This window comes from Portunus trituberculatus, chromosome 31, assembly GCF_017591435.1.
Source record: "Portunus trituberculatus isolate SZX2019 chromosome 31, ASM1759143v1, whole genome shotgun sequence".
NCBI lineage: Eukaryota > Metazoa > Arthropoda > Malacostraca > Decapoda > Portunidae > Portunus > Portunus trituberculatus.
This window is the reverse complement of record NC_059285.1, coordinates 16,193,778-16,206,521: the sequence shown is the minus strand read 5'-3', so window position 1 is coordinate 16,206,521 and position 12,744 is coordinate 16,193,778. Positions and strand designations below refer to the sequence as shown.

Sequence of the window (12,744 nt, the reverse complement as noted above, 5' to 3'; positions counted from 1 at the left end):
GACTTACTTTTTGAGAAGCTGTATTTCTGGGTCATCTTCCTCCAAAACCTTTACATGCTCATCATCATCATCCAGTATAAAAATGAGCCTACGACAACCACCAGGCAGCAGCACACAGTCCAGACCTCGGAGTCTAACATAGCTGGGAACCTGAAAGATGATGTCATCGCAAGAAACATAATTAATTTGGCTTTAGTTTATCCACTCTGCAACCTAAATTTAAGCACTTATTGCATGTACCTGTAAGTTCTCAAGTTCTGGTGGTATGCTACTGCACTTGACCATGATGTCCACCTCCCTGCTGCCCACAATGCCAAACACAAGCTGGCTCTCATCCACCTCCACACTTGGATCATAGGTGATCTGTTAAGTATAACAATGAGACAAGTAATGATACAAACACAATGGTCATGTTTCTTGGTGTATTCTCAATCTCCCATCATGTGTGTTCCACCACCCCAACACGGAGAGAATCCTTGGAAACTAAGCCAAAACAGCCATGAGAGATTGCTAATAGATTCTGGTAAGCCTTAATTTTTTTCCATCACAATACTATAAAAGAATCTTCCATCTGCTTCTCATCCTCCTGGTGGTGCAACTGAGTGAAGTGCATTCCACGACTATCGTTCTTAAGATGTCACCAGGGATCTGCACTTTAAGAAAGCAGTGCTCACCTCCTCAAACTGGAAAGAGGTGCAGGTGCCATCACACACCCTTAGGACAACCCTTGGTCTCACAGGTGATGGATACAAGGTCTTGTTGACAACCTGGAATACAAAGAACAAGTTAAAGGAGTTTATCTACAATCTACCCCCTACCCCCACACACACCAAGATATTACTGGTGAAACATAAAGACTAATTCAGGGTAAACAAGGAAAATCCAAGAAGGGAGATAACTGAATGATACAAAAAAGTCTCGTCCAGAATTAAAAGCCTTTGTAATAGACTAGGAAAAGGTGTGATGGAGGCAAGAAGTGTATTATAGCAAGGAAAAGGAAAAAGAAAACATATACACAGACAACCACACAAATGTAGCTCAGGTTTTATATATACCTACCCATTAACATAAAAAAACACAAATACACACCTTGCAGTAGAGTGTAAAGCGTCCTTTGCCACCAACTTGTGAGATATTACAGGTGGGAAGCACAGCTGCAGGACGAGAGGAGAGCTGGATATTGTGCTCGCCAAATTTAAAAGTGCTCCCATCTTTTGCCCACCAATCAAACAGCTCCAGTGCCATCTTCTCAGCATGCTCTGTGTGGTTAGGGTCAGTTTAATGTTTGCAGATATTATCATAATGAGCAAAAAAGTTTAGTTGATGTTATGAAATATTTCAAGTACATATACAAACATGCCACACCAATGTAATCAGCATGAAATCAGGGCAGATTCTGGAGTCTCCCTTGCACCACATCCACACACCTCTTGCTTTTTACTGTCCATATATAGCTATCCTTGTCTGTACCAATTCAATGTCTCTCATATAATACTTCAAATGCAGCAACATTAGGAATACTTAAGTAACTTCTACCTGTTTCACTATTACAATTACAAAACAGTGATGAAATCACCTTTCCATTTAATTAGTCCTCCAATCATTTAACACTACCTTAAATGATTATCTCTCTCTCTCTCTCTCTCTCTCTCTCTCTCTCTCTCACACACACACACACACACACACACACACACACACACACACACACACACACACACACACTTAAAAGGAAGCACATTGAGATGGATAGAAAATTATTTGAGGGGGAGAGAAATAAGGACGGTAGTTAAAGATATGAAGTCCAAGTGGAGAGCAGTAGAAAGCGGAGTGCCACAGGGGTCAGTATTGGCACCAATACTTTTCCTCATTTATATTAACGACATGCCAGAAGGAGTGAACAGCTACATAAATCTGTTTGCAGATGATACAAAACTGTGCAGAGTTATAAAGCAAAAAGAGGATTGTGAAATACTGCAAGAAGACCTAAATAAGATCTGGGAATGGAGTAAAAAGTGGGAAATGGAATTCAATGTGAACAAAAGCCATGTCATGGAAATGGGAAAGAGTGAAAGACGACTCATGGGAATCTATAAGATGGGAGATGGAGTAGAACTGGAGAAAGTATAAAAGGAAAAGGACTTAGGAGTGACGATGGAAGAAAACAATCAACCAGTAAGCCATATTGATAGAATTTTAGAGAAACATATAATTTGCTAAGGAATATTGGAGTAGCATTTCACTACATGGACAAAGAAATGATGAAGAAATTGATAAGTACTTTAATAAGACCCAGATTGGAATATGCAGGAGTAGTGTGGACCCCTCATAAAAAGAAACACATAAGGAAGTTGGAGAGACTACAAAAAATGGCTACAAGAATGGTTCCAGAATTTGAAGGAATGACATATGAGGAGAGACTAAAGGCTTTGGATCTTCCAACATTGGAGCAAAGAAGGGAAAGAGGGGATCTCATACAAGTTTATAAATTGATCAACGGAATGGACCAAGTGGATAATGAGAAAATGATCCTGAGACGTGGAACAGTTTAAATGAAGAAGTAGTGTCTGCAATGAGTGTGCATACTTTTAAAGTAAGATTGGATAAGTGTAGATATGGAGACAGGGCCACACGAGCATAAAGCCCAGGCCCTGTAAAACTACAACTAGGTAAATACACACACACACACACACACACACACACACACACACACACACACACACACACACACTCACACTCTGGCAACAGAATACAGTAGAGAAAGACTTGCCTATGTTGTCAGGACACTCCTTTGAGTGGGAGTGCCACATGAGCTGCTTGTTCTCATCCTGGGTACAGATGCAGACCATCTTGGTAGTGTACACAATGCCCTCCATACAGCCCCTGTACTTCTTACACTGCACACGGTGACCCAGATAACACAGTATAAATTGTCATTCACCAGCAATAAAGTGAATTTTTCTTTAGGTTATCACAAAAGTTAGCATATCAGTCATGTAATCAGCAAAAAAAAGTTATTTAATTCACTAATTAGTTAGAACTAAGATACCTGCAAATTTTTATTTATAAATTATTAAAGATTTGTACTTTTGTCCTAAAGAATAAAAAATCATACTATTTCTGAAAACCGTTGCAAAAATATTCTCATTGAAAAATTATTTGTGTTGTCTGAGACTCACCATCATATCCTTGAACACCAAGACCTGGCCAATCGCTGGCATGCCGTCCTCAGGCCAGTCTATTCCATCATTGTGGAAGACCTTTACCATAAAGTGGGTTTGGCTGGCAGCTGGTTCTGTGCAGGTCTTGTCAGCTACCTTCAAGATGTCATAGATTGTTTTCCCGTTCTTTGTGAGAGCTCTCATCTTTACCAACTCCACCACCACTCCTGCTGTGGAAAATTTGCAATCTGTCACTCCTGCAGACAGTGGCTGCAGTGTGTACCTACTCTGTCTCTTTTTGCCATGAACAGAGGAAGGCGGGGCACAGGTACGGCCAGAGGATTGGGCTGTGGTGCAGGGTTTGGGTCTGGTATTTGTATTTGAGAAACTTGAGTGTGTCAGGGAGGCTTGGGTGGAGGATGTGGATCTTTTGGAAAGGGTAGAAGAGCTAGAACTCTGCACATTCGAGGCAATGACAGTGGTGAGAGGAGGAGATGGCGGTGCCACAGGTGAAGACAGTGACAGTGATGGTGATGGTGACAATAGTAGTGGTGATGCCGGCAGAGACACATCATCAATCAGCAAAGAGGATGGACTGGAATCCCGAGAGGTGCCAGGCTCCGTAGATGAGCGCCCCAACAACAACCACATCTGGCAGTCAGGACCAGTCTGAGGGCCCACCACAAAAGACAGAGGATGGAACTTTTTCTTCAGCATTGTACATGGCACAACAAAGGCCCGGTGGAGGACTATCCACACCACCTTGTCCTCCCTGGCTCTGTTTGCCGACCAGGTGCCCTGGAACTCCAGATTTGTTGAAAGCATTTCCTCCAGTGCCTTGCAGTAAGGCCCATACAAGAAGCAGTCCACACTCCTGTTGTCTCTGGTACCATCCTGCAATACTGGCAGCACACAGGGAGGAATATGTTAACTCTTGACAGACTCAGCAGGGCACAGGATCAATAAAAGGGTTGATGACAGTTTACCTTAAGTCAATCAATTTTCATAATAAAGTTAATCTCATTTTGGCAGAAGGAATCATTATTTCTGGTAACAGTTGCATTGAAGTGACAAATTATATCAGAGATTTTGCATTTCAGCATTTCTTAAATCTCTCAGTTCCTCACAAATCTTCACCTTAGTCAAGACTTTTCCTAGCACACTAAGCAAACTTATTGCCCATAAAACTATAATACTCATTAGGTTCCTGACATCCTGTTGGTAAGCAAAACTATCATTAAATGAAACCCATCCCCTCCAACTGCCTCACACCAAAGGTACACTAGTAGTATTGGGTTAGGCCACAATTAGAACTACACCTGTAACATAAACTAACAGTAATAATAATAATAATAATAATAATGCTGACTAAAATAATAACTATTCTAAGACAGAGGGAGACCTATTAGTGGGTGGTAGGATATAGGGGAGGTGAGGGGGTGGCCGTGAGTGCTTGTCTTACCATTACAGTAAAAGAAACTTTTACTTTACGTTATAGTAAATAAAAATAGTGTAGTCTACTGTTATCAAAATTTACATATGAGGTTAATTTTTGTATCATGAGTGCTCTCCCCCCAAATAGTTTACTATAACAAGGGCTTACTGTACTATTGCTTTTCCTACTGTCTACTTGTTTGCTAAACAGTCAAGATCACCTTCTACAAACCTTCAACCTCCTCCTTACTATCAACAATCTGTATTTCCACATTCCTATACTCTTCTTTCTCCTTCCTCTCACCTAACTACCTTCTAAGTATATTCTTACTCTCCACCTTACCTGCAAAAAGTGTGAGTCGAACCCTATATGTATTTTCTATCATCTTCTTGCCACAGAAGCGGTTTAACTTGGTCTGTAATGAAAAGATAAGAGTCCCACATTGATCTCTCTCTCTCTCTCTCTCTCTCTCTCTCTCTCTCTCTCTAACATTAACACTGGTTTCCATTCTGTGCTAAATGTACCACTAATGATACAAAGGCCTTCCAGATGGAAGATGAACACTTTCAGGATCATATACGATTTTTAGTTCAATTAAATTCATTAATTTCTCAGAAAATGGTTATAGCCTTACACAAGATAATATGGCATCAATCAGCTGGTGGAGAAGAAACAAATGCATCCCTAGCATTAAACTGAGTTACGTTCCTTCTTGTTAGTTCACTTGTGTGTTGTACTTGTGAATAAATTGATGTTCATTGGAATTGAGTTTTTCTTGAACCAGGTGGTACACGGGGACTGTGGTAATCGCTAAAGAAAAGTTTGGGAACCACAGCTCTAACAAGAGGAGCAAATGTCTGGTTTTGGTTGGAGTGGCTTGAAGAAAAAGTGATTAAAAGATAGAGAAATGAGAAAAAGAAACCATCACTTCTTAATAACTAAACAGAATAACAAGTTTCCTTCACAATTTGCCATGTTTACATAACTAATCATTATCCAAGACTTAGCCAACACACACTACACACACTCACTCACCACAAAGACTTGCCCCACACACACACACACACACACACACACACACACACACACACACACACACACACACACCCCTACTCACCACAAAGTAGTCTCCAACCTCTTGCACTCCTTGGGGGACTGTCTCGTCAAACTCTCTAATACAATGGTTGGAGGGAAGCAGCTGTCTCACCTCCTTCATACTAACAGTGGTGAGGTGGTGTGTGTTGATGTGCTTCCCTGTGATGGCCATGGTTGCTGTCTCTGTGGAGATGCAAGGCTGAGTCAGGGCAGCTCATGTCATTGTTAGATGCAAGGTGGTTTGTAGAATTAGACAATTTTGGGTACGTGGTGGTTACCGAAATGTGTAACTTTGTAATTCAGATACATTCATTCATTATACTTTTAAATTATGTCAATGCATAGTGACTGTTCTTACTTCATCTATAAATATGACATGAAAAATACACATCAGGAAATCTTGGTTTGGCTGTTATAGATCACTTTCAGCTTGAATGCTGAATCACTTGTTTATCCAATAATCATCTATAACCAAATGATGGAGTAAATACATACAATATACTATACCACTGCCTACATCCAGACTGATCAGAAACCCCCACATTTATGAAAGTACTCATGAAACAAGAAGCACTTTAGGTATTGAAAGACACTTTTAAGGAAACCATTACTTCAGTATGAAAGCCTATATTATCTAAACAAGGTCAGCAAGAAAGCATGACTATTCTTTATAAGAAGTCAATGTCACATACAATAACAACACTCATACAACATGTAAGAAAGTCAGTGGCCTTGCTATACATAACTGTAATAATGCTGAGGGGCCATGCCTTGTATGGTTGCAGAGACTCCAAGAATGTGGTAGGTGTCTATAATTCTCGCTATACTGGAAAATGACTTTGTGGAAAAGAAAAAAAGAACGATATATAAAGAGAAATCAATGCAGGGTGCAGCCTTGGTCCTGCCCACAAGAATGACATCCTGACCCAGACTCCAACCACTGAACAGTGAGAGTGGCAATGAGTGAATTCTATACCACACCCTTTCTATCATAATACCTTGTAATCTTTTTATTGTTATTGCATATTTCCTTTACACCAACATAATTGATACAGGCATACTATTTGAGACTTTTGTTCCTTTCATGAAAAGGAAAAGGATGACATACAAAAAGAACTTTCACCAGACAGCAGGCACTGGCACTCATATCATGGACTGGCTACAGATAGCAGCCCCTTGGGATACTGACACATCTGGTATTTCTGGCATTACAATGGTTAAGTCCTTACTACCTGGCCATTAGGTGGCAATTTAGAAACTAAACACATGGAATGAAGCAGTGATGAATGTGTGGCCCAGAGGAGGCACAGGTGGCACAGGATGGGTCAGCCAGTCAAGATGCATCACTAATTCTTTCTGAACCTGCATGCCCAATTATTCTCCCCACCTTTTCTGATAAGTTTCCACATGTATGGATTTTACCTCATGTATCTTTCATAGTAAAATAAATCTTAAGAATAACAACTCTACCCCTTACTGACATCATCCTATGGCTAACAAGCTATAGGTTTGTGGCCATGAAGAAAATTAAACTTCCATTTGGGTGGGGGAAGGACAGAGTAGAACACATGGCAACATGGAAATATCTAAGGAGAAAGCCAGCCACTGCTGAGGATTTTTTTTTTTTTTTTTTTACAGTATAGTATAACCTAATTGGGAAAGATGCCTCTTAGATCCCACCTCAGAGACACAAAACTACCTAGATGTACCTTAACCAAACACCCTAACCATTACAGCAACTAAACATAATGAAACCCAACTTCTGAACTGAGGTACAGGGAAGAGTTTGGGCTCTTTGGACTTCCATAGACACAAACCTACTTAATCATAGCCTAACTTAATTTCTTTACTGGAAGGCTTTATCCCCTGGACACCAATATCTTGCTTGTCAAATTCATTTATAGCACACATAAATCAAACAAATCTTACATATTTCAATGCACCAGTGATAACATCCCATCAAGCTGAAGTCACAATCCTCACAGTGACCTTCCATTGAGGATAGAGCAGCAACTGAGAGGCACACATGTCACACTAACAGCCCATGAACTCATGACATGCACCCAACACAAGATAAACAACTAGAACAAAGTAAATCTCACTACTTGCAAAAAAATACATTCATAGAAAAATGTCTCATTCAAAAGTTTAAATACATTCAAGTCAAACTTACATACTCTATAGACATAAAGAGAAGAAAATAGACATTAGACATTATCAGCACCTAAGCTATCTACTGTGACACACACAGATATATTACAAGGTTGTTAAGTTCATACTGGGCAGAGACAGCACAAGCATCAAAGTTACACACCTTTGGTCACTGCGACACTGTGATCTTGGATTGAAGATGTGGGTCTCTTGGAAAGAGCAGAAGAGGCTGACTTGGAGGTGGAAGTCTGTACATCCGAGGCAATGACAGTGGTGGGAGGTGGTGGTGCTGGTGGTGACGCTGGTGGGGGTGGTAATGGTGATGGGGATCGTGGCCATAGTACTGGTGATGGTGGTGGAGATGTATGGTCAATTAGTGAATGGGATGGCCTGGAATCCTGAGAGGTACCAGGCTCCGCAGATGTGAGCCCCAACAACAACCACATCTGGCAGTCAGGACCAGTCTGAGGGCCCACCACAAACATCAGAGGATGAACACCTTTTCTTGGCTTCCTGCAAGGCGCAACAAAGGCTCGGTGGAGGACTATCCACACCACCTTGTCCTCCCTGGTTCTATTCGCCGACCAGGTGCCTTGGGACTCCAGATTCGTTGAAAGCATTTCCTCCAGTGCCTCGCAGTAAGGCCCATACAAGAAGCAATCCACACTCCTGTTGTCTCTGGTACCATCCTGCAATACTGGCAGCACACAGGGAGGAATATGTTAACTCTTGACAGACTCAGCAGGGCACGGGATCAATAAAAGAGTTGTTGACAGTTTACCTTCAGTCAATCAATTTTCATAATAAAGTTAATCTCATTTTAGCAAATGGGATCATTGTTTCACTCACTATTCCCACTGCCATTGCTACTGAATGAACATTCCACCTCATTTGCTGACTTGCATGATTCAGATACAAGGATACGTTCCTGAAGGAATCGTGTAATGTCAAAATCACATTAAGTAAACATGATTACTAAACTAAACTGTACACTGTTCAAGGTTCCACTTTATAAATATATATATATATATATATATATATATATATATATATATATATATATATATATATATATATATATATATATATATATATATATATATATATATATATATATATATATATATATATATATATATATATATATATATTCTACTTCCAATTAACATGAGGGTTACGTTCCTGGAGATGTCGCGTTATTCAAACATAATTTTCCCATAGAAAACAACGGTAATCAAGGAAATATGTTCCGCCAATGGGAAAGTCTGCTTATTTTGGGAATTTTGTTACTCAAAGCTTGAAAATACTATTAATATATCACTAGATCACCAAAACAATAAAAACACATTCTCGCCTGCGCATCTTATTAATTCTTGAAAGATGATTTGTTGTGTGATTTTATATGCCAGGAATATTATTCCATATTGATACATTTATTATTAATGTATCTCATGAAATAAACCATAAGTATAATTTGCTGGTGGTTGGTAGCAGTGTTTACCATCACCACAGCTGACTGAGACCCATGCAGTCCAGACCACGCAGCCTCACTGTTCCACCACAGGCAACATGGAAAATTTAATGATGAGAATCAGCCCTATTACTGCTGCAGTGTGAGATTTATTAATAGACTTGGTGAGCCAGGAAAAGTGCTTCTAAATATATGCACAGATGGCCATATAGTGGCCTTAACATGGGAGAGAATCGCCACCTCCAACAGTGCAGGCTATGGGAAGAGAGAGGACAGTCCACCAGCTATCTACATAAATAAATCTACAGTATAAAGCAATAGACATACAACTGATCATGAGCTAATTAGAATTCTGACAGAAAACGTGGGAGATGGAGATGCAGTGATTAAAGCTGGTGGCAGCAATATTGTTATTGTTGTTGTTGTTGTTCCTGGATTTGGTTCTAATCACAATTTTTGTAAAGTATGCTATATAAACAATAACCTATATATTTGCATATTTCTAAAATCAATTAGTTCACAAAAAATAATAATTAAACCTTTGTGGCAAAGGTAAATCCTGCCTAATCATTGCCTTCCCAAGCTGTGGGAAGGCAGCGATCACTCTTACGAATAGTGATTTCTTCTGGACAGTATCCTTCAACTGACAAAGGTGGAAAGTTCTGTTTAAGAATCCAGCCAAGAGCATTTCAGTTCAGCTCCCGCCAGAAACGGTGTGAGTGACGTCGAGTCAAGTTAACCCACTTTCAATTAGATAAATCACATTATTTAATTGTATCAACTTAAATATCAAGTTGCATTAAATTGAAATTTCATTAATCAAACTCACACTAATTGAGAGTTGACTTACCTGGAATGAGCCTGAGTCGCACCATGCAAGACTTTCCTAGCTTCTTCTTGCCATGGAAACGGTCTAATGTACTCTGCAACAAAAAGATGAGAATTCACACACACACTCTCTCTCTCTCTCTCTCTCTCTCTCCAAGTCTAACAAGAAGAACAGCTGTCTGGTTTTAGTCTAAGTGGCTTGTAAACAGTAATTACAGAAAGAAATATTCATCATTTCCTAAAACTAAATAGAATAACAGCAAATATTGGGACAAAATAACACAAGTTTCCTTCAAAACCTGCAATATCAACATGATTAAGTATCCAAGACTCAGGTAACAATACATACACTCCACACAGTGACTCACTACAAAGACTTGTCAAGCATATGTACACACTTCACACAACCACTCACCACACACACACACACACACACACACACACACACACACACACACACACACACACACACACACACGGTCTATGAGCTCTGAGCTCGCTCCATAATGGGGAAGACTGGCTGGGTGACCAGCAGGTGACCGAGGTGAACACACACACACACACACACACACACACACACACACACCTACTCACCACAAAGTAGTCCCCAACCTCCTGCACTCCTTGAGGGACTGTCTCATCAAACTCTCTGATACAATGGTTGGAGGGAAGCAGCTGCCTCACCTCCTTCATGTTAACAGTGGTGAGGTGGTGTGTGTTGATGTGCTTCCCTGTGGTGGCCATGGCCACTGTCTCTGTGGGGATGCAAGGATGAGTCAGTGTAGCTCATGTTGTTGTTAGATGAAAGGTGGTTTGTAAAATCAGACAATTTGTAAAAATAACTAAAATGGTTGAAGTTTCAATATAGATATGTTCATTTATTGTACTCTTAAAATTATGTCTAGTGGTAAACCTACATTACATGAAGATGAAAAAAGAAGAGAAGAATAGTGAAATATGAATAAACAAGGAAGAAAAAGGGAAAAAGGGGAATAGAGAAACCAGAAAATCCAGCACCAGAGCAGTAGTTCTGTAAGAAGTGGCATAACACAGCTGAAGTAGACATTACTTACATGGAAAAGGTAATAAACACTTAATGAGACAGTGATCACAAAACAAGCGGAGAACCAATAGAGATTAATGTGTCAGCAACTGCAGAAAAAACAGGCAACTTGTGGGACGTGACTGTGGTCAAGGTGGGTGGACAGTTGCACCCAGTCAGTGATCACATATGTACCTCACTTTGATTTATATTTTCTTTACCACAAGAAACAAGATCAAATTTTCTTTTTTTTTATATTTGATGCCTTTTTTTAAAGTCCATAGTTTACTTTTAATGAAAAACCATAGAAAAAAATGTTCTCTTAACATTCATTACTGTGACACCAAATATAAAAAAAAAAAAAAACATTTTCTAGGAGCTTGCTGTGAGAGAGAGAGAGAGAGAGAGAGAGAGAGAGAGAGAGAGAGAGAGAGAGAGAGAGAGAGAGAGAGAGAGAGAGAGAGAGAGAGAGAGAGAGAGAGAACTTGCAAAAGACATTATGTTTTGAGCACAAAAGTACTGATCTTATAAAAAAACAAAAAAAGAGAGATCCAGGTATGTAATTTTTTACACAAAATTACATCAGACATAATAAGCATCTCACCTCCCAAATCAAGATTTATCACTCAGGCATCCAATGAATCAGCCAGTCATGTAAAAAAATCCTAATTTTTCACAGTCAGTCATCACTGGTTTTACTTTTATACTTTTTCATTAGAACCTATTTTTACAAAGTGGGAAATCTCACCTTATCATGGAAAAATCAGCTACGTATTATATTTTATAAAACATAAGTTAAATTGTAATGTGAGTTGAGGAAATATTCAGACATGTATTGGTAGATGGCACACAACTGGCTGGTGCCTTACCAGTAGCCAATCCAATAACTATGTTTTTACTTGCCTCTGATGGGCAGCTAAAGACACACCTCCTTCAAAGAAAGGAGCTGGCCTACACTGCCTCCCTATAGGCCTACTTCAGCTATTCATCACTTATTTGCAGTGTAAAAAGCTGTAAATGCTCTTCACTGTGTAGTATATCATGATCATTGTGTACTTTATTCATCTCTTCCTTCATCAGTGAGTGCCAGTACTGATTTTTTCTTTTTAACCAATAAACTGTGACATATATGTCTAAGCATTTCCACAATCTTTCACCATAATCAACATGGCTTTTCTTACCCTTCTCATCATAAATAACTTCTCATTCTCAGTAATCTGAGCCCACATATATACATCACAAATTGTTTATAACATTGACAACAACTTTTAAAAGATTCACGATTTTATGGGGAATGAGCTAATGTGTTGTGACACCCGCACATGATGGACTGACGGGCACTGAGGAACGCCATTAGGTGTGACTGTCTGTTTATGCACATTGTCACATTACTTGTGCATGTGTGAAATCAATATGGTGATTGGTTCTTTTGTTTGACCATGCAGCCACTGACTAATAAAAATAATACATAATAAATCTAGCCAATCAGAGTAGTTTGTGCAGGGAAGCGGCTGGATCTGAATCAGTCTATGGAAGATGTCTGTCTGGGTAGGGTGTCACCTTG

The 12,744-nt window shown here is 39.6% G+C and overlaps 1 protein-coding gene across 2 annotated transcripts in view; it reads right to left on the bottom strand.

Annotated features, from left to right (window-relative positions):
- Positions 1-12,744, bottom strand: part of LOC123511406 — a 29,870-nt gene that overhangs the window by 15,084 nt on the left and 2,042 nt on the right. The window contains exons 2-12 of one of the 2 annotated variants that reach the window (XM_045267256.1): positions 10,733-10,893; positions 10,161-10,233; positions 8,003-8,536; positions 5,711-5,871; positions 4,936-5,008; positions 3,177-4,060; positions 2,768-2,894; positions 1,090-1,259; positions 675-767; positions 241-363; positions 8-150 (exon numbers count right to left, since the gene is read on the bottom strand). In XM_045267256.1, the coding sequence (XP_045123191.1) occupies positions 8-150; positions 241-363; positions 675-767; positions 1,090-1,259; positions 2,768-2,894; positions 3,177-4,060; positions 4,936-5,008; positions 5,711-5,871; positions 8,003-8,536; positions 10,161-10,233; positions 10,733-10,882 (2,531 nt within the window). In that variant the 5' untranslated portion in view covers positions 10,883-10,893. The remainder of the gene's footprint in view (positions 1-7; positions 151-240; positions 364-674; positions 768-1,089; positions 1,260-2,767; positions 2,895-3,176; positions 4,061-4,935; positions 5,009-5,710; positions 5,872-8,002; positions 8,537-10,160; positions 10,234-10,732; positions 10,894-12,744) is intronic. The other variant, XM_045267257.1, reaches the window with a different exon arrangement.